The sequence below is a fragment of the Bombyx mori genome, chromosome 5 (genome assembly GCF_030269925.1).
Source record: "Bombyx mori chromosome 5, ASM3026992v2".
In the NCBI taxonomy this organism is placed as follows: domain Eukaryota; kingdom Metazoa; phylum Arthropoda; class Insecta; order Lepidoptera; family Bombycidae; genus Bombyx; species Bombyx mori.
The window spans coordinates 13342166-13365082 of NC_085111.1; the positions used below are offsets into that span (position 1 = coordinate 13342166).

Consider the following 22917-nt stretch of genomic DNA (forward strand, 5'->3'; position numbering starts at 1 on the left):
CATGGCAGAAATAGGCGGTGCGGTGGTACTTACCCGTGCGGACTCACATGAGGTCCCACCCCCAGTAAAGAAAATCACCAGTATGGAAACATAATCAACGCCTATGCTAATTTGGTGAATAGGAAATGAATTTTGAATTAGTTCACGTCACTTATATTCACGAGGATACTCCGTCGTTTTGGGCAGCAGCGGTGAAATTAAAGACTATACAAATGAGGTTGCCTCAATGCGTGCTCTGTATCTGTTTAGGATGCAATGTATGACCGGTTTCTCAGTTAAGGGAAGAACGATGCTGGGCTGCCGTTGTAAAAAAAATCCGTAATTGTAAATCCGGTAAATTACCGGTGGTAGGAACTCTTGTGAGTCCGCACGGGCAGGTACCACGACCCCGCCTATTTCTGCCGTGAAGCAGTAATGCGTTTCGGTTTGAAGGGTGGGGCAGCCGTTGTAGATGTTTATGGGCTCCAGTAACCACTTAACACCAGGTGGGTTGTAAGGTCATCCACACATATAAAAAAAATCTGAACTTAGCCCAGTTGGTTTTAGAAATTTAATGACATCATTCGTGCCATCATGAGCATCATGAGCAGAGGTTGTATTTTCCAAACCGTTCACGCCTCCAACGCTTTAAACAAATAAAATTGTTTCGTAAACTTTAATCGAAGCACACATATGTAATTTCCCCGAGGCCATTTCAAAATGAATAGATTTCACCCACGCAGTTCACATAGACCGCGTGGGACGCGTTTTAGATAGTAATTTGAGGTCTTTTCATTTCGTATTATTAATTTCAGTGTTATTATACCAATTTTTTCAAGAAACAAATAAGATTGTTCCTGAACGTTTTTTTGTTTCATGAAAATACAGGAAACATAATATAATTTGATTTCGATGTCGAAAATTAATAATCAATATCGTTTACCTACACGGCTTCCTGCCTAAGCGTTGTATTAGTGGAAGAACCGGGCGTGCCATAGGAATATTGAGTAAGTAGCCTACGGGAGCATCGGTCGCGGAACGACGACTGTAGAGTGAGAGAGACAGAGCATCATCTCAAGACTGCGAATCAATAAAGTCCACTCGTACAAGTTGGGCGGTGCAGCGGCTTGATATGGGTCACGGTGCATCCAGCCTTAAGATTATATATAGTTAATGGTTCTCACAAGGCAGCTATTTCACGGTCTTACGACAATGTTATGTCGACTAAGCTAAGCTATTATGAGTGCTGGAATATTATCGGCGGATCGGCATTCGTTCCGGATTCCGATAGATCCTTGGCTCGGCCTCGACATTCATGTCTTATCGGAGATGATTTTCGAAGCAATTTCCGTAAGCAATTGCAGGCGAGGCGGGACGAGAATTACGTCAGAACGTTTCTTGTTGGAAACGGTTGGTGTTTCGCATTTGCTGATGGCGATATTAAGGTCGGGCAAGTGCAGCGGTGTGCTTCCTGTCCCTACACGTTCTGGCGGCTCGACACCGGAATTTGATGGCAATTGTTGTTGAACACAAAGTGTCAGTGCCTATTGTGTCACACGTAGTATTTTGTGTTGTATTTACGATACGGAGTTTTTGTTGTGCTCGTTGATGTAAAACTTTTAAAGAACGTCTTAAACCTATAAAATTATTGTTCATTTGTTATTGATCGCATTTGAACCGAAAATTAGCAACGAAACCGGATGTTTGACTTAAGCTAGTGCACGATTAATATAAAGTCATCAAAAGTATTTATATATTTCGTAAAAAACGTTTTATTCTAAGCTTAATAGTATTACAATAAAAATCGGATCGCTTCAACTGGCACTTGATTTCCTGAAAGTGTTCCGACATTTATCAGCTTTTCCCGCTAAGTGCTACACAAGCTTTTAGCGTAGTCGAGTAGTGGCTACGAAGTGCTACGAATGTCTACGAATAAATCTCTCTACAAATAGATGTTTTCGGTGTTTTTTTTTTTTTAAATAATCGTTTAGTTCATTGATTAGAAAATTATAAACGAATTAGATATTTAATAAAATGTATTTATAACGTTATTTAATATCAGGTGGTCCTAAAACTTGGTACATATAGCCGCTAAATTCATAAAAAATATCCAAAATCATCTTTATTGATACCAGCAATGCCAGCAAGGGACGCAAGAGCATAGATGCTCTCGCGGCCTTTATTAGAGTTATTAGATCTTAAGGTAAATAGCGCCGGGGATATTGTTTAGTGGGTATTTAGTCCCAAGCTACCCATTGTCCCGCCACTCCAAGGCACGATTCTACCCAAATTCTTCAAGATAATGTTAATTAGAATCCAAATTTACGTTTCCAAGTATGTGCTCTCTACAAGTTTAGATGTTTATAGACTTTAATACTTAACTTAAAATCGGGCGAACCCTGAGGTCGTGCGTCCATACTACTAATAAAAAACATTAATTTAATTAAAAAACGACTATGAAATACAAGTCATATTAAATATTCAAACATTCTCTCTCAAAACTATGTTGGATCAGATAATGCGAACTAATACCGCGTCTATTTTGGCAACTTAGTAATATTAATCTAACGAAATTTCAAAGTTCTCACAACAAATAAGTTTGAAATATCTTAGTGCGCCGAGCTACTACGCCGTGTAATATTCAGACAGCGTGTATTCGCACTAACTATTCAAAACGTCTGATGCGACACCTGCTTCCAGGATAGTTCTATCGGCAGAATGTGGAAAACTTCAGAGCACGTGCGTCGTTTCGTCGCGAGCTATCTTCATAAACTGTTTTGTGCAACATTACCCGAATTGTTACTCTAATTACACTATATACTACTAATAAATTGGCTCACCGTTGTTAGCTAATTTTATTCATTGAATCGAAGTTTTGATTGGAAATGTTTGGAAAGCCATTGTACCTAATACATTATTAAAGGATATATTTAAACTGAATTTATTTAAGGTTAACAAGGAATTACGCTTTCCAAGTCAGTTTATGACTATTTAAGTATGTAGGTGCGTAATTAGTTTTTTTAATTGCTATACATTATCAAGCAACTAGTTTTTCAGTAAACACTTCAAAACATCGTTTATTTAACAAAGATTTCCAAATATAGTTTGGAAAAGAAAAAAAAGAAAAAATAAACGACTACAAGTCCGCATTATTATTTTCGTTTATTTGCATGTATTTCGATGAATATTTCTTCGGAGCACAGCGTACGCGTGCGTCACCAACATCCATCAATTAAAACGACTCGCACCTTTGAAATATCGTTCGTAATTATGAAACCGAGATCAATGATTTTTTTATTGGCTGTAGTACGCCGGGCTCACCTCGATTGCCTAATCCAGCCAGTCAATTGATCGACTCGCTTCCGTGGGTAACGAACTTCATGAAAAATGATTTTACTTCCTTCCCGGTGACAGAAGAATTATGGCACGAGATATTTTTGTGTTGACGAATACCTATTAGCAAATTCAGTGATTGTGTACTTTGAAAGTTTTTTTAAGGTAAAAAAATCGTATGATCTCTGTGTAATAAAAAAAAAACTAATAATCGTGTCTTTTAGCTCATAACCAAATGTGTCTCACTCGCTTTAAGTCATCTCGTATTCTTATCTATGAACTGAATGGCGTGAAATTCATAGAAAAATGTAAAAATGAAATACTTTGGTGAAAATGTCGCTGATTAATGAATTTAATGATAATAAAATCTACATTTTTTGACATAAAATAATTAAAACAGCACTCTATAGTAGACTAATACAGTCGTAAATTGTCTGTTTTCATTAGTAACAATTCCGTAACAGGAATTAATTCGTAGAACAATTCTGAATATGTGTTCAGAAATATGACGGACATTTGCACAGTGCATAAGTTTTTGTATGAAATTCTGCATATCTGTACAATATGATAGCGAAACTAGAATCTGAAGCCGAGTTGAACCAAAAGGGTATTTAAATTTTCCAAATTTCGGTTTTTATGGAAGCGTATATGGATGGGTAAATGGCGATATCAAAATTGTGTCTATTACTGCCGCGAAGAAGTTGTGCGTTCCAATTTGAAGAGTCGGAGAGACGTGAGTGCTGGCTTTTACGTTTTCTGTCGAATCCGATATGTGACACTCACTAGGTTGTGAGTTCGTTCGCTCATCTACATTTTTATTAACAGTTTAGGAATTAATGAATCTAATTTCAAGGCGTTGAAAAACAATTTTGTGCTTAAAATTTTCAGTTTTATTTACAGGAATTCTCTATTAGCACAGTGATAATTTTATTTTCGATCATGTGCAACTTAAAGCGGGTCAACAAACTAATTGATTACAGAATTTCAGTGTTATTCCTGTCAATTTTACGAAAAATAAACAATGCTAAAACAAAATAGAATCTCGGAAAGTACATGTGCCGTGAAATGCGGTAAACGATGAATTGCCTTTTGAGCCCGATCGTAATATACAATGTGTTTATATTTTATAACAAAAGCCATTAGTGCATTCGGTAACTAGGGCATTTGTGCGGTCGGGTCATTGCTCTCTGCCCAAACTGTAATACATAAACTGAACGACTTAACGATTTATTGCTTTATATGTATATGCGAGATTTCTAGTGTATCCGAATCGTAGATGAGTATGTAAGGTGTATCCGAATGCAATGAGTGAGTGATTGAAGTGATTTGTGATTGGTAGACGTATGAAATAGAACAATTGAAAGAGTGAATCGCATGAATGAGTTAAGCTCGCCTTTGTACATAGTATTTAGACATTCTTTAAATCTGTTTTATTGTATTTTCTTTTTGTGTACAATAAGTATAAAAAAATAAAAAAAGAGTATGTACTTAATTTAAAAAACGAAGAACATTGAACTGTACGAAGGACGCAGACACGAACATACACATTAAAAAAAGACTCCAAATTAGTAATGATTCGTACTCCCCTGGAATTCTACGTATATGTACATCGATACGGCTGGACGGCATAACGAGAAAATTCTTAGGCGGCGTAACTATGACAGTGGAAACATCACTATAATAGACTATCAAAGCTTACGAAAATAAAATTCATGCGAATCATTAAACGACTTTTTACTCCTTAGGGAAATGCAGACAAATGAAAGTCATGTTCGTATTAGATATAAAATCTAGTCGTGTTCAATAATGCATTTTTTTTATTGCTTAGATGTTTGGACGAGCTCACAGCCCACCTGGTGTTAAATGGTTACTGGAACCCATAGACATCTACAACGTAAATGTACCACACACCTTGAGATATAAGCTCTAAGGTCTCAGTATAGTTACAACGGCTGCTCCACCCTTCCAGCCGAAACGCATTACTGCTTCACGGCAGAAATAGGCGGGGTGGCACCTGTTAAAATATGTTTATTTATTAATATCAAAATAATAAGTTTAATTTATACTAGCGGCATCTAGTGGTCACAATATGTACTAGTAGTGTACCATAGTCAATTACCAAGAAATAAAGTACTTCATTCTCAACCGTCATCTCATTCGTTTCAATAGGTTATGGGCCCAGTGCAAAAGTGTTTCAAATAATTTTATATAATTTTTTATCGTGTATCAGAAAATAAATTATAATGTCGTCAGGTAGTTATTTATTAAATGTGCCGAAATTAAAAGGACGCGAAAATTATGACGACTGGGCATTCGCAGCAAGAAACTTTCTTATCTTGGAAGGCATAGACATCGACGCCATTCCGGTTGATTTGAGTCATGCCGAAGACCGAAAAGCGAAAGCAAAACTCGTCATGACCATTGATCCCAAGCTATATGTGCACATCAAAAATGAAACCAAAGTCAAGGATTTGTGGCAGAAACTACAAAAGTTATTCGATGACAGCGGGTTCACAAGAAAAATCAGCCTACTTCGAACACTGATATCCATTCGACTTGATAATTGTGAATCCATGACAAGTTACGTAAGTCAGATAGTGGAAACTGCACAAAGACTAAAAGGTACAGGGTTTGAAATTAATGAGGAATGGATCGGATCATTGCTGTTGGCGGGGCTGCCAGAAAAGTTTGCCCCGATGATTATGGCAATAGAACATTCCGGAATTGCCATAAATTCTGATGTCATAAAAACCAAATTGCTTGATATGAGTTCTGAGGTAGGTGACCATGACTCAGAAATTGCATTATGGTCGAAACAAAAACAAAGGGTAGAACAAAATTTTAATAAAAAATTTGAAAAACCAACTTCAAATTACACGCAAAATGTAAAAAAGATTATAAAATGCTACAAGTGCAAGAAAATTGGCCATTTTAAGAATCAGTGTCCTGAATTGAAAGAAAAGCAAGTAAACGCATTTAGTGCTGCTTTTTTTCATAGTGAATTTAATAGGGAAGACTGGTATATCGACTCAGGGGCTAGTGCTCATATGACATCAAGCAAAGAAAACTTATTGCAAGTGAGAAAAGTACACGATATGAAGGAAATTATTGTTGCAAATAATATGACTGTGCCAGTAGTGTGTGCCGGAAATTCACAGATTACTACTGTTGTGAATAATTCTCAGTTTGATATTAAGGTAAACAACATTTTATACATACCTAATCTAACAACAAACTTATTGTCAGTAAGCCAGTTGATAGCAAGAGGAAACAAAGTTTCTTTCAAAAGTGATGTATGTTATATACATAATCAACGAAATGAGCTTATTGGAATAGCAAATCTACAAAATGGTGTGTATAAGTTGAATACAGTAAGATCAGAGAAAGTGTTGGCGGCAGCAGTTCAGACTACAGATGCAAAACAGTGGCACAGAAGATTGGGACACATTAATAGTAATGATTTGCAGAAGATGAAAAATGGTGCTGTAGACGGAATATCGTTTGATATGAAGGCTAATATAAAAAAATCCAACTGTCAAGTATGTTGTGAAGGGAAACAGAGTCGTTTACCGTTCCAATTACGAAACCATAGAAGTACAGAATTGCTAGATTTAGTTCACTCAGATCTGTGTGGGCCTATGGAGGTTCGATCGATTGGACAGGCAAGATATTTTCTATTGTTTGTTGACGATGCTAGCAGGATGGCTTTTGTATATTTTATAAAGGAGAAGAATCAGACTCTACAGCGTTTCAAGGAATTTCAAAAAATGGTTGAGAATCAAAAAGGAACAAAGATAAAAACATTGAGAACCGACAATGGAGGGGAGTTTTCTTCAGATATGATGGAAAATTATCTGATAGATAGTGGAATTATCCATCAGAAGACGAACCCATATACTCCGGAGCAGAATGGTCTCAGCGAACGTTTCAACAGGACTATAGTTGAACGTGCAAGATGTTTATTGTTCGAGGCCAAACTGGATAAAAGTTTTTGGGCAGAAGCAGTTAACACGGCAGTATACTTGAAAAATAGATCACCGGCTTCAGGTTTGGACCAAAAGACACCGATTGAAGTATGGACAGGACAAAAACCTGATCTCAGTCATGTCAGAATATTTGGGAGCCCAGTAATGATGCATGTTCCTAAAAATAAAAGATTGAAATGGGACAAGAAAGCAGTTCAATTCATATTAGTGGGGTATCCAGAGAATGTGAAAGGCTACAGATTGTATAACTTAGAAACTAGAAAAATATGTACCAGCAGAGATGTCATTGTAATGGAACCAGATACTACTCAAATAGAAATAAACGAAGGACAGATAGAAAAACAGCAGTCAGCACAAGAGGAAAGTTCTACTGAAGAAAGTGAAATAACATTGACAAATCAGGATGATCCCACTTATGTATATGATTCAGAAAAAAGTACAACTTCTACTGAAGGAGACTCTTATCAGACATTATCTGAAGAAGAAGAGCTATCTGAGAAAGAAGAGCCTCGATTGGTGGAAAAGCGTACCAGGAAACCTCCTGAAAGGTATGGTTTTACCAATCTTTGTATTTCAGATGAACCAGAGTCTTGGTTTGAAGACATAACTTATGATGAAGCTACCAACGGTCCAGAGAAAGACAAGTGGCAGCAGGCTATGTCTGATGAACTTCAAGCGTTTGAAGACAACCAAGCGTGGGAGATTGTTAAACAAGAGGAGGCAGATAGAGTAGTACAGTGCAAATGGGTGTTCAAGAAAAAGCTAGAAAGCAATAACAGTGTTAGGTATAGAGCTAGACTTGTAGCGAAAGGTTACACTCAGCAGCATGGAGTAGATTTTAACGAAACTTACTCACCAGTGCTTAGATACTCTACACTTAGACTTCTGTTTGCATTAAGTGTAAAATTCCATTTTGAAATCTTTCATCTTGATGTAGTTACAGCATTTTTAAATGGTTTTTTAACAGAAAATGTGTACATGTACGCACCTCCTAGCTTAAATTGTCCAAGTAATTGTGTTCTTAAACTTAAAAAAGCAGTTTATGGTTTGAAGCAGTCTGCTAGGGCATGGAATACCAGAATAAATGATTATTTAATAGACATGGATTATGTAAAGTCAGTTTCAGAACCATGTTTGTATAGTAAAAAATGTAAAAATGAGCAGATTATCATTGCAATATTTGTTGATGATTTTTTCATTTTTTCTAATAGTAAGACTATGACTAATGATTTCAAGAAAAAGCTAATGTCAAAATTTAAAATCAAAGATTTAGGTAAAATAAAAAGGTGTTTAGGCATGCGAGTGAAATATGAAAATAATTGTATCACCATTGATCAGGAACAATTTGTAAAACAAATTCTTAAAAAGTTTTATATGAATGATTGTAATACAAAAGATGCTCCAATGGAATGTAATTTGAGATTAAATAAGGCAGAATGTGTTGACAAACAGTTTCCCTATCAACAGCTTATAGGAAATCTTATGTATTTGTCAGTATTAACGCGTCCAGATATATCATACAGTGTGAGCTATCTTAGCCAATTTAATAATTGTTTTACTTCAGTTCATTGGCATCATGCAAAAAGAATTTTAAAATATTTACAAAAAACTAAGTCTTACGGTTTGAAGTTTACTAAAGACACTTGTAATTTAGAAGGCTTCGTAGATGCTGATTGGGCTTCAAATAGTATAGATAGGAAATCCTACACAGGTTTTTGCTTTAAATTGTCAGGCTGTGTAGTATCCTATGAATGCAGGAAGCAACAAACAGTAGCGTTGTCAAGTACTGAAGCCGAATACATGGCCATTGCTGAGGCATGTAAAGAAGCAATATATTTAAAAAGTATTTTATCAGATATTGTTGATTGTAATTATACTGTTGTAATCTATAACGATAACCAGGGAGCTCAAAAGTTGACGGAAAATCCTTTGTTTCACAAACGAACTAAGCACATAGATGTGCGCTACCATTTTATACGAGAAGCAGTTTCTAATAAGCTTGTAAAAATTGTTTATCTGTCAACGTCTGAGATGCCCGCCGATATATTAACGAAAAGTCTAAGTGGTGCCAAACATAACTATTTAGTAAAATTATTAGGAGTTCAAAAAGTTTAAAAACGTCAAGGTCAAGTTGTTGTTCTTGATTTTGTTGTTAATTGATATTAGATTATTTTGATAAGTGGTGCTGTTAAAATATGTTTATTTATTAATATCAAAATAATAAGTTTAATTTATACTAGCGGCATCTAGTGGTCACAATATGTACTAGTAGTGTACCATAGTCAATTACCAAGAAATAAAGTACTTCATTCTCAACCGTCATCTCATTCGTTTCAATAGCACCTACCCGTGCGGACTCACACGAGGTCCTACCACCAGTAATGCATTTTCCGTATTCAATAGTTTCACACTAGACTTTTATACTGTGTTTAAAAATCTATGCTAGACGTATGAGAGGTCTTGAGACCTTAGAACTTGTATCTCAAGGTGGGTGGCGCATTTAGCTTGTGGATGTCTATGGGCTCCAGTAACCACTTAACACCGGCTGGGCTGTGAGATCGTCCACCCAACTAAGCATTAAAAAAAAAAACAAGAATAAATACGCACAGGTTTTTTAATTACGTAGACGAGTGAATGAGCTCACTGCTTGTAAAGTGGTTACCGGACTACAACTATTTTCAACAAAGAACCTAACTCCAACTTAGGATTTCCTGGACTATGGGAACCAGAAACTGATCTATATATTTAAATATGTTTTAAATACATATCCGTAGCAAATTTGTTCGTGCCACAAATGTTTGCTCGACATGTGAACCGAATCTACGATCCTCAAATCAGCGGTCATGGGCACCATCAACTCATTCCGCTATGCCAATTAATGTTAACTGTTTTTAATTAGTATTTGTTTTATTGTAATTTTTCGTGTGGTTGAATAAAGCTTGAACGTAGAAGGGGCGAGGTAGAGACCGTTGGCGCAAGGGTGTGGAGCAGCAATCCACCATTGCTGTTTACATTATACCTCCCGTTATATTATTATGATTTATTGCTCAATCGATGCGCCTCCCGCAAACAAACTCGGTAATTTCGACGAGATTTTGCACAAAGCTCAGTGCGCTCTGGAATTTCAACAGGAATTTTAAGGAATCATTGCTTTGAAGTTATACATATAAGATGCGTGACGTTAAATAAAAAGAATGTGGTTATTGACTATAATTTTTTTCATTGTTTTTACGGTTTTAAGACACAATTTAAAACTACTTGTTTGGTTTTGCGTTTTTTTATTTTCATTAAACCGCTATACCTCACTATACTATAAGTTTATTATTTTTGAAGTGAAACGCAGTCAGCATTATATACAAATAAAATAAATAACCGGAAGAACGAATCACGCACGGTCATCCGCTCACACGAATGTTTGCCCGATGTGAGTATCGAACCTACGACCCTGGGCGCAACAGAGTCAGGGTCGCTAACTATTGCACCACCGGGTAAGTCAAATGTCGAAGTACAACATCTTGCTTGTTTGTCACTACGAAAATTGTAAACTATTCGAAGCTGGAACCGTAAATGTTGTTGTAATTATGTTTATTATTAAACGCGTATTTACATTGCATTATAAATCTTACGACTCTTAGGATAGGATTAATATTACAATAATTATACTAAAAATGCCATGAAATATAGTTGCTGATGGCGGTATTTGCAACTCACACCATCAGTGGTTAAAGCTACATAGTGAAATACCTCCTCACTATACACGCCACGTCATGATAAACACTTTCGTTACCAAGCAATTGGCTTAGCTGGAAATCGAAAGTTTTTTTAAAATGTTAGACTAAGCTTTCAAAACATGCACTGACGCGTCATGTAAAAATGTATATGGCCTTTGTAGACAGAGGAGCATATCATCGTTGCAAATTTAAAACCTCTTATGTGATATTTTGGCCCAAAATGATGTTTTCATATATTATGAAAGTTATTTTGAATACCTATACTCAGAAAAAATACCCATGTACATATCTCAATATTTCACTTTATTACGCGGCAATCTTATAAAAAATCCAAAGTGTCAGTTTGCATTTTATTGTAGATCAAAGTATATAATAAGTATGTATTAAAAATATATTTGCATATTTTTTTCAGGAGGTAGATGTTGTTTGTAAGTGTAGTAGTTTTCGGGAAAATCTAATATTTCCCGAAAACTACATTTAAACACATAGGAGATTTTAAATTTGCAATGACGATAGTGGCCATCAGATAGTCAGTGGTTACGTTGCTCATGGATGATGGCGATTTCATTGAGTATTCTTCGCAAGTGTTGTTTGAAGAAGGATGTCATAACGCTTGGGAAACAACGTAGACAGTTCAATCCAGAGCCGGATATTACGTGGTTAAAGGGGTTTCTGGAAACACGCGATCGCGATCGATGACCCAGCGGTTCCAGATAGTATGAACTAATTTCACTCTGATAAAGAACGAACCTCAAAGTATTACACAACAGGATCATCAAAACATACTACAGCTTTTTTTTATTGCTTAGATGGGTGGATGAGCTCACAGCCCACCTGGTGTTAAGCGGTTACTTGTGCCCATGGACATCTACAACGTAAATGCACCACCCACCTTGAGATAAAGTTCTAAGATCTCAGTATAATTACAACGGCTGCCCCGCCCTTCAAACCGAAACGCATTACTGCTTCACGACAGAAATAGACAGGGCGGTGGTATCTACCGGCGCGGACTCACAAGAGGTCCTACCACTAGTTTAAAATCGTTCTGAAATAACGCTATTGTGAAAGTGACAATACAACAAGAGTACTACTAGAAAGCTACAGTATATTAACTTGTTTCAACATTCAGAAGAAACACTGTTAATTCCCAGGAAAGCTTCGGATGTTTCACTTAATTTTACAACACACCGAATTGTGGATGCTCAGTCGGAGCTCGCACAAACACAGAGACGAGTGCATTCAGGCTACGTGCAGACCGATATTGCTCGCTTTTGAATCTAGTTTAAGCAATATTCGTTCTATTATACATATTGTTACGCGCTGGGGTTCGGGATAAATAAAAATTCTACCGAATCAACTAAAAACTGTATTCAACACTTAAAAGACTTAAACACTCCACAAACACTTTAAAATTCTCAATTCGCTTCTTCCGCTTCGCTTCAGGTGATTCGTTCGCTGTTCCGTTTCCAGTAGTTCCGATTCCTGACTGACTGCGTGCCATCTCTACAACACTTTATAGCCGATACCTCATCCCTAGAATTATCGAGAATATTCCACACATCTTAGTATTGTGTTTCTGCTATCGGACAATAGATGGCGTTGTACTTCTCGAGCGTTCTAGGTACTACTAGATCCTTCGACATTCATTCGACTATTCAGCGATAGATGGCGTTACTCTTACCGGCGTAATAATTTTATTATGTAAGTACGTGTAAGGGAGAAATCGATCATGCAATGTGGTATTAGCTTTGTTGTTTAACGTCATGTATTAAAGATGTGCTATTTAATGAAACCTGATCAATAAAATGTATATTTTGGGAATGGAGGGGATGGAGATGTTTTCGCAAACCGAATATTGGTAAGGAATTTGTATAGCAACGTGAACAATGACGTCATAATTCGATACATTCTTTTCTCTATCGAGCATGAAATCGAAACATTTATTACTGAGCTGATTTTAATACGGTTTTCGTTAAGGCTTCCTAGTTCAAAACGAACGATTATTCGAAACATTTATTTTTAGCCAGATTTTTGAGCGCGATTCAGGTATCTGCCAAATTTATTATTGTTGTCGATAGATATGTTAGTACTGTTTTTATTATTTCTGCGTGTTTATTATTCAAACAATACAAACATGTTTTCGAAGAAACAAACGATTGGTACTTGCAATAAGTTTGTATCTAAGAATATCACATTGACGAAATAAAATCCAACCAGCCCACTGAGTTTCTCGCCGGATTTTCTCAGTGGGTCGCGTTTTCGATCCGGTGGTAGATTCTGCGAAGCACTGCTCTTGCTATGGCCAGTATGAGCATCACTCTGGCTTGAACCCCGTGAGCTCACCTACTAGTTAAGGTTACGCTGAAATAGCCTCTCAAGGCTATCAGCTCCGGTAGGAAAAAAAAATCTAAAGCAACTCTGTACGAATCAACAAAGTGCGATGCACAAATGGCGGTAGGTAGTAGCTATAGTAGGTGCCTTGGAAAATTAAATAAAGGTATAATATAGTATACATAGAGCACGCTATTAATTCAATTTACAAGAAAGCTGCAAAGCGTTCAATTGAAGCGTGCTGATGGAATTCCGTATCGGGTACAAATCACAAAACATTCCGATGCCCTGGTTAATTGAATCCTGTAGGCCTTCATTAGACGGGCGGGGGACGAGTCGACAAAAAGCAACTTTTACAGGAAGGAGAATCGCGTAGTTCGGACAAAAACCACAAATGACATTCGGGCGGTGTGGCCCGGATCGAATAATTACGTTTGCGTCGCGGCAGCTCACCCTTAACTTGGCTTTCACACACCGACAAACTTCCTACCCCAGTTTATACTGTCTTCAATTATGACATGCTCTCCAAAACGTAAGTACGCACTTTAACTTTTCAAAGCACGAGTGCTTAGTCGTGACATGTTTGTTGACGAGGCTATCTTCTGATGTGTTTTGGATGTATAATAATGCTGCTTATGTAATCGATAAAAATATTTTCATTACAAGATATTTTAAGTTTCAAACGTATTTCATTCCGGGTGGAATTGCTAAGTTTGCATAAGATTGAAAGTTGACCGAGAACGAATGGAACTAGTTGAGATTCAAAAGAATTCCAATATGTCGGGGTGCTGCATGGCAAATCGCGAGAAGTAGCCGCCGGCGGGGAAGCGACTACATCACACTAGGCGTTGTATTCTGAAAACTATTTTAATATTGCATTGTCGTCTGTGAAAAAGTTTAATGCTTAAGTTCAAATTTTATTCTGCATACATAAAGAATCAAATCGTGGAATCGACTGTAAGTTAACTAATTTGAATTGAATAAGAACTATGATATTAATTAATCCGATTGTTCAATAAATCGGGCGATTTACACTAGTACATAAGCACACGAGTTGTTTTTTTTTTAGGACGTCTATTAAATCCGTTTTTCTGTACAATCCAACGCAAGATGGATCAAAGATTATAAATATTCAGCTGATCGTTTGAGAAAAAGGTTTCTTTTCTGCAAAATTAAAACGAAAGCATGGTGGCTAGTTGAAGTATAAGTTTTTGCAGAATAAGAGCACAGGCTCGCAGGAGGCGCCGCCTACACTGCGCTGCCGACGAACTTGGGAGCCGACCATCGCGGAATATGTTAATGCCAGAAGTCGTGACAGTCGCCGCAATATCTTCCCACTCCGCAATTCGCGGCCCCGGCCTCATCGTTAACACATTCCTATTGTGGTTTACTTCGAATTCGAAACGAGCCGGATTTATTTCGTTTCGGTTTGTTTATGGACCCTTTTTATTGCAGTCTTTATGTGAATATTGTGGCCGTATAAATTACGTATGACAAAGAGCGTGTAAAGTCACCTACGTTCTTAGATCGTTTGTTTTATCAGTCTCGCGGTTATCTTCGTTGGCTTCGGTTTGAATTGTAATCCTAAACGGCTATTATAATACTATTGAGGATGTATGTACTTGTGTGTTGTACTTACCATAACCGCGTTAATTTTGAAGTCCATGTAGTTCTTCACCTCGGCCGCAAGTTCTCGCACCAGCAGCAGGCCATCTTTTCGGACAACGTCTACGTTGTACTCGTGGTATTTCTGTGTACATTAAATTGGTAAAATTTAATACCATATCTCAATTTTAAAACGAAGAAAATATGATAGTATATAAAAAATAATCAAATTAACATGTAGGTATTCATATTTATCGTTCCGTATATGAGAAGCTGAATTTGGGAAATCGAGTAGTATCATTGGTCACTTTTTAGCATATTTTTGAAGTTTGAATTTCGATATTTATATTGTTTATATCGATTGAGTTACATCGACATTTATATAGGTTTGTTGTAAAATAACTATAATATAAAATTGAACATGTTAAAATTAAGACAATTTGCGAATTGCCATGTGGCAACACTGCTAGGGGGAGCAATGGCGTTAGTGGGGACGAGGCATATTAAAAGCGGCGAAGACCGAAGTAAAGCGGGTAGTTGAGAAAAAACGTAAAAGGCTTTGTAGACAAACTTTGTAGTGAGTACGCACGTAAATATTTGTAAAAGTGTAATTGCGAATAAATCGATACAGAACTATGTAAACTGCTCCAGTCAGTGTATAATTTCCTGTTTGGTGGAAGCGTACTTTACAATATAAATTTCTTGCGAACAATGATCAAGTGTAGTAATATTAGAAGGCTGTTAATAATTGTACTAGCACAATATCCATGCGAGGCATCCGTAATTTAGCGCTTTCACGGGCACAGAAGTACATTGGCAAGCGTGTAGCGTTCGCATAATTTGCGAAAATGACAACAATCGTGTCGCATTCGCGCTACATTACACGCTGAGTTATTGGTTTCCAGCGGCGCGGTCGGAGGGCGGGGGGCGAGGCACGCCGCGGTCGAGACCTGTCAAATTTAAAAATGGAGCGAACACATCCGGAATTCGGCGGATGTTGGATGCCAAATTATTGTTATTCGGAAGAGGCTGTGTGCCTGTTTTGCGTTGTAATTCAATTTCGGCGGTGCTCCGTGTCGCCTTTTGTTGTACTATCAAATCTAATGAGATAAGGTCGCCTTATTTTTTTCCTACTTAATTTTATTGATGTTAGAATTTCATAAAGAAGGCTATATATACGACTGCGAGGCTATTTCAATTAAGGATGAGTAGGACGTGAGCTCACAGGCTCAACCTGGGGGACTTGCTAACACAGCCATAGTAAGAGCAGTTTCTTTCGCAGAATTTAACACGCGAAAATGCGATCCACTGAAAAGATTGGGCGAGTAACTCAGTGGGTTGTGGCTAAGTTACATGTCGAACTCTTTATTGTAATCGACGATCAGTTCGAAGAGTTCGGTGACCAGTGCTTGTAGAGCCTAAAAGCACCGAAAGTGAATCCGGGGGATCCGACAAGATATGTTTGGATGACGGTGATTCACCCGTCGCCTGGGTCAGAAGTGCAACTGCGTTAACATATCGTTTCAGTAAATTATGTTATAGCAGGAATGAGTATACGATCTCATGATCTCATGATCCACCCGATTTCGTGTTTCACCAACGTGGGAATGAGATAAAAATTGCACTAAATATCATTTATAGTACAGTAACAATAGCAGCGACCTTCAAATAAACTAAACGCGTGATTCTTTTGCGCAGACGGTGGTAACGATACGTGGACGGTGGTAGCCCACACTACTAGTGTGATAACACACGCTTTTCATCCTGTATATCAATGACATGCTGTCTATTGATGGCATGCATTGCTATGCGGATGACAGCACGGGGGATGCGCGATATATCGGCCATCAGAGTCTCTCTCGGAGCGTGGTGCAAGAGAGACGATCAAAACTTGTGTCTGAAGTGGAGAACTCTCTGGGGCGAGTCTCCGAATGGGGTTAATTGAACTTGGTTCAATTCAACCCGATAAAGACACAAGTTTGCGCGTTCACTGCGAAGAAGGACCCCTTTGTCATGGCGCCGCAATTCCAAGGAGTATCCCTGCAACCTTCCGAGAGTATCGGGATACTTGGGGTCGACATTTCGAGCGATGTCCAGTTTCGGAGTCATTTGGAAGGCAAAGCCAAGTTGGCGTCCAAAATGCTGGGAGTCCTCAACAGAGCGCAGCGGTACTTCACGCCTGGACAAAGACTTTTGCTTTATAAAGCACAAGTCCGGCCTCGCATGGAGTACTGTTCCCATCTCTGGGCTGGGGCTCCCAAATACCAGCTTCTTCCATTTGACTCCATACAGAGGAGGGCCGTTCGGATTGTCGATAATCCCATTCTCTCGGATCGTTTGGAGCCTCTGGGTCTGCGGAGGGACTTCGGTTCCCTCTGTATTTTGTACCGTATGTTCCATGGGGAGTGCTCTGAGGAATTGTTCGAGATGATACCAGCATCTCGTTTTTACCATCGCACCGCCCGCCACCGGAGTAGAGTTCATCCATACTACCTGGAGCCACTGCGATCATCCACAGTGCGTTTCCAGAGATCTTTTTTGCCACGTACCATCCGGCTATGGAATGAGCTCCCCTCCACGGTGTTTCCCGAGCGCTATGACATGTCCTTCTTCAAACGAGGCTTGTGGAGAGTATTAAGCGGTAGGCAGCGGCTTGGCTCTGCCCCTGGCATTGCTGAAGTCCATGGGCGACGGTAACCAATCACCATCAGGTGGGCCGTATGCCCGTCTGCCTACAAAGGCAAAAAAAAAAAAAAAAGAAGATTTCGAAGGAGTGACTCAGGAATTTCATCTTGACATGGTTTACGTTTTGTATCAAACCGAAACTGAAGCTGACGAAACACACGCTAAGCTTCCAGCAAGATCAATATTATGAATTAAACTCCCCAAAACAGTCCTAAAGATAGTAGTTTAATTATCATAACTAGGTGAAAGTGGAGATAGGGTCAAGGCCGGTCGTAGCCGGATATTTGATTTGTTCTCTGCTGATAGCCCGGCTCAGATAGTAGGTGAGGGGATAGGATGGTATCTGCAGTCGCATCAAGACTGCCGCTCGGTGCCTTGCAGTATGAATCGTAAGGGCATCGGCGTATTTTGATGCGAATTTTAACGAACGTTAACATACAAATAGTTTATCTGCTACGTTTCGGTTCGAAGGGTAGGGCTGTCGTTGTATTATGAAACTGAGAACTTGGAACTCATGTCTCAAGGTTGGTGGCGGCATTTACGTTGTCAATGTCTACGGGCTCCGGTAAATATTTAACACTAGGTAGGCCATTCGATCGTCCACTTATTTAAGCAATAAAAAATATTAAAGCGCTTGAGAACAATGATTCGCACAATAATTAAATTCATTTAAAAAGGATTAGTTTCTCGAATCCGTGTCCAGAGAAAAAAAAAATTGTTCGATTATCACACGTTCACAGGATTAATTATAATCAATGAAGAAAACCGCATCGATTATGTGAAAACCTTATTATACTCATAAAGTTTTTCATTTTATTTAATAAAATTTCCTCTTAGTATATCCTCCAACTTGAGTTCTTTGAAAATAACGAGTATTAAATATTTGACGTAAACTCAATACATATGATATCATTCATCAGATGTTAAATCAATCCACTGAATCGGTTAAGACCGTGACCGAATTAAGTAGTCTCTTTTATTGCTACCATTCGAAATTCGAAACCTAACAAAGTGGTGAAGTAAGTCGTCGTGGCCTAACGGATAAGACGTCCGGTGCATTTGTGTTGAGCGATGCACCGGTGTTCGAATCTCAGGCGGGTACCAATTTTTCTAATGAAATACGTACTCAACAAATGTTCACGATTGATTTCCACGGTGAAGGAATAAATAACATTGTGTAATACAAATGAAAACTGCAAAATTATAATTTGCATAATTACTGGTGGTAGGACCTCTTGTGACTCCGCGCGGGTGGGTACCACCACCCTGCCTATTTCTGCCGTGAAGCAGTAATGTGTTTCGGTTAGAAGGGTGGGGCAGTCGTTGTAACTACCTATATACGTGAGACCTTAGAACTTATATCTCAAGGTGGGTGGCGCATTTACGTCGTAGATGTCTACGGGCTCCAGTAACCATTTAACACCAGGTGGGCTGTGAGCTCGTACACCCATCTAAGCAATTAAAAAAAAAAAAAACCTTACACTCAATTTACACGAGGGTAACAATACGATTTCTAGAATTGACACACAAAACCGGAGCTGGTTGGTATATTGTTCGGAACGTTTAATTTCGTTGCAAATTTAATCAGAACTGGGACGTTTTGGCTGAGAGTTGCATAATACCGTCGAGCGGCGGTCCTCGCGGGGACACATCGGCCAACAAGGAACCTAAATTCAATTAAGGCAGTTAATTTAATCCGCTTTGTATGTCAACACCGTCCTCAGTGGCACTGATTAATCCTGTTACCACAGCCTATTTATTATAATTCAATTATTCGCGGTTTTATTCGTTACGAAAATTTCGAGAATCTTCCATTTGAAAAGTTTCATTTATGAGTCATGTTTTATCTATCTTGGGACATCTCATCTCATTATTGGTATGCGCTGGGCCTTGAACGAAAATTGTGAAATATATTAAGAGCTGAGAGATGGCCGTTGTATGGATACCGATATTTTGAAATAACTAACTTAAGTATGCAAAATAATGAATGAACGCACCAAAAAAATCATATTCTGCAAAATGTTATTTTTTTCTAGAAACATCATGACTCCCTTTAGTGCCAAGGCGCGCTTTGTAGTTTTCCTTCAGTAAAGTGCGAAAGAAATTATAAAGAAATGCTTTGAAAAATATTCTTTCCTTCTTTTTAATATTTTTTTCTACACATTGCTATTTTTTAATCATTCAGAAATGTTTCCAGTACCTAACTGCGCTGTACAATAATAATTAATTTTGCTTTTTTTTCTCGAACGTTATAATTAAAAAAAAAATATATAGATTTCGCTTTCAATTTTAACCTATTATTTTTAATGAAGCATTGTGGTAAATTCTCAGAATTTATGTTCATACATTATGAAGGTCCATCATTAGCTGTACGATTAGTTTAGTTATTTCGCCCAAGATAATTGTATATCAGTGAGCAAGTCCCGTCCAATGTTTACTTATTCGTTAGATATATATTCGTATATAAATTTGGGAATCTATTAGCTATTAACTATTTCCAAACGATTTCTGTATAAAGAGTTTTTGAACGACATTTGTGACATTACGATACGATATGTTGTGTACCTATTGTAAGAACCGAAGAAATAAATCTTTATTTGAGTCGTCTATTATCAAAGGTGGCAATCTGTGAATTTGGACAAAAAAATGTTATTGATATGTCAATACTGATTGATTTGAATATAATCGTCTCCTTCAAAGAATACAGTTCAAAACCTGCATTAAATAAAGGTTAATACTTAACGTGTTATTTATCTAAGATGTCGTTCAGAAGAGTTTTGTGACTGCCAATGGAATACAAAGTCAATAATTCGTTTTCCTGATTTACCAATAATTGTCCAAAAGTCACATTGCCGGCTTTGATAATAGTCGACTCATTTATCATAAGGTAATTTTATTTAGACCAAAAACTCACGTATACATATGTAACGTAGACCCAATTGTGGAAACTCCCACGTACCACCCACCGAGCGTATTAGGTTTTATTAACTGTATAGGGGTAGACGTGCTCACGATTCACCTAGTATTCAGTGACTATTTAGATAAAACACGGGGTCGAAGCCATTGAATTGCATAACCTCTGCCCCACCCTTTCAAATCGGAACGCATAATTGTCTTGGAACAGAAATAAGCAGGATACTAGTATCTACCCGTGCGGGCATAAAATACGCCCAACTAACATTATGGTTGTGGATTGCAGTGTGCTGGTATAATGCTCAGAAAACCCAGTCCTTTATTGGGTTTGAATCTTTTAGGACACGATTTTCCGAGTGACTTTCCCAGGTCCCCACAACTTCCGCTCCTCTGTAGGAGTTGTGGTGTTACTGGCCTAGTAGTTTTTACTGGTGGTATGATCTCTTGTGAGTCCGCACGGGTAGATACCACCACCCTGCCTATTTCTGCCCTGAAGCAGTATTGCGTTTCGGTTTGAAGGATGGGGCAGCCGTTGTAACTATACTGAGACTTTAGGACTTATATCTCAAGGTGGGTGGCGCATTTACGTTGTAGATGTCTATGGGCTCCAGTAACCACTTAATACCAGGTGGGCTGTGAGATCGTCCACCCATCTAAGCAATAAAAAAAGTAACTTACCCACATAGCTGATAGTATTTTTACATACAGCTTCAATTCAATTGATGATAAATGATGTATGTGGAATATGAACAGAAAACATAGCAAAATAGTTTCATACGCCTAATATATGGTTATGGAGTCAGCAATAAGCAGCGGCCTGACTGTACTCCTAGTATTGCCGACCTCAATGAGCTACAGCAACCATTCACAATTAGGCGGACCGTACGCTCGTCTGCCTACAATGTCAATAAAAAAAGAAGACGATAAAGAATGAGTATATCAGAGGAAGTGTGAAAGTAGCCCAGGTAATCAACAAATTAAAAAGCAGACGGTTAGCGTGGCATGGACATGTGATGCGTAAAGAGAAGATGCATGTGACTAGGAGATGTATGGAAATGGTAGTGCAAGGTAGAGGGGGATGAGGTCGACCGAAGAAGACATGGATGGAGTGTGTGAATGACGATATGAGAGAGAGAGAGGAGTGAGTGTTGAGATGACGGCTGATAGAAGAGAATGGAAGAGAAAGATTAGCTGTGCCGACCCCACCTAGGGGGGTTAAGGTGGGGAAGAAGAAGAGAAGAAAACGTATATGGCGTTTAGTTTAATAAACTATTTATTAGAAATTTTCTTTTATCCAATTCGTGTTAATTCATGTTAAAATTTGATGTATTTAATGTTTAATTCAGTTAAACTCCTTTACTAGACAGAGAGAAAGGGAGAGGGTAGGTAAAAACCGCTTGGTCATGCGGCGGCATCGTTTCTTGCCAGAGCCGGACAGGATTTTCCACTTCGGCCGGACGTATTTGTGCGTTTCCTAACACAAGGGAACTCCATTTGTCCACAAAAAATGTGTACGGAAAAGGGCACGATCGCCGTGTCCCGTTTTCCTTTACACCGCTAAGGGATATGTGGTACTTTCTGTGAACGTATAGGGGATTCGTTTGTGCTACCTTTTAGTAAAACGAGGTTACGCGGGCAATCTGTTTTGTTAACGGCACCAATCGATAAACGCACTAATGGTATTTTTTATTTTTATTGCTTTGATGGGTGGACGAGCTCACACCCCACTTGGTGTTAAGTGGTTACTGGAGCCCATAGACATCTATAACGTAAATGCGCCACCCACCTTGAGATATAAGTTCTAAGATCTCAGTATAGTGACAACGACTGCCCCACCCTTCAAACCGAAACGCATTATTGCTTCACGGCAGAAATAGGCAGGGTGGTGGTACCTACCCGTGCGGACTCACAAGAGATCCTACCACCAGTTTGTTGAACAATGAAAGAAAAAAAAAACGTTTACATCATAATTTGTTCTAAACATCTCTTTTGTACTAAACGCGCTCGGTCTGCCTTATGACTTTTGCAAATATTTTTTTTATCTTGAATCGTTTTCGTGAAACTTTCAACGCCAAGTCAATACGAATTTACGGTTCTTTGAGAATATTCTTAAAAAAATTACAGGCTTTTGTATGAAAACCGATAGATAAGTGCTTGCCTCGGAACATAGTGGAGAATTTTCATCGTACTTATTGTTCTTTTGTATGTACCTACGTAGATGCGACGGCGAACAAAGGCTTTTTGTTGTTCTAGTCTTCATACACGTAGCTTAGATATACGTAGCGGGTGCTTAGAGTGCCTAGACCTACGAATACCAATTTGAAAACAAAATTGATCTGAATTTCGTGATCTCT

General features: G+C 38.2%; 1 protein-coding gene across 2 annotated transcripts in view; it reads right to left on the minus strand.

Annotated features, from left to right (window-relative positions):
* LOC101735565 (voltage-dependent calcium channel subunit alpha-2/delta-3) overlaps positions 1-22917 on the minus strand; it is an 83117-nt gene that overhangs the window by 41733 nt on the left and 18467 nt on the right. For both annotated transcript variants that reach the window (XM_004930224.5, XM_021350570.3), the window contains exon 3: positions 15000-15110. In XM_004930224.5, the coding sequence (XP_004930281.2) occupies positions 15000-15110 (111 nt within the window). The remainder of the gene's footprint in view (positions 1-14999; positions 15111-22917) is intronic.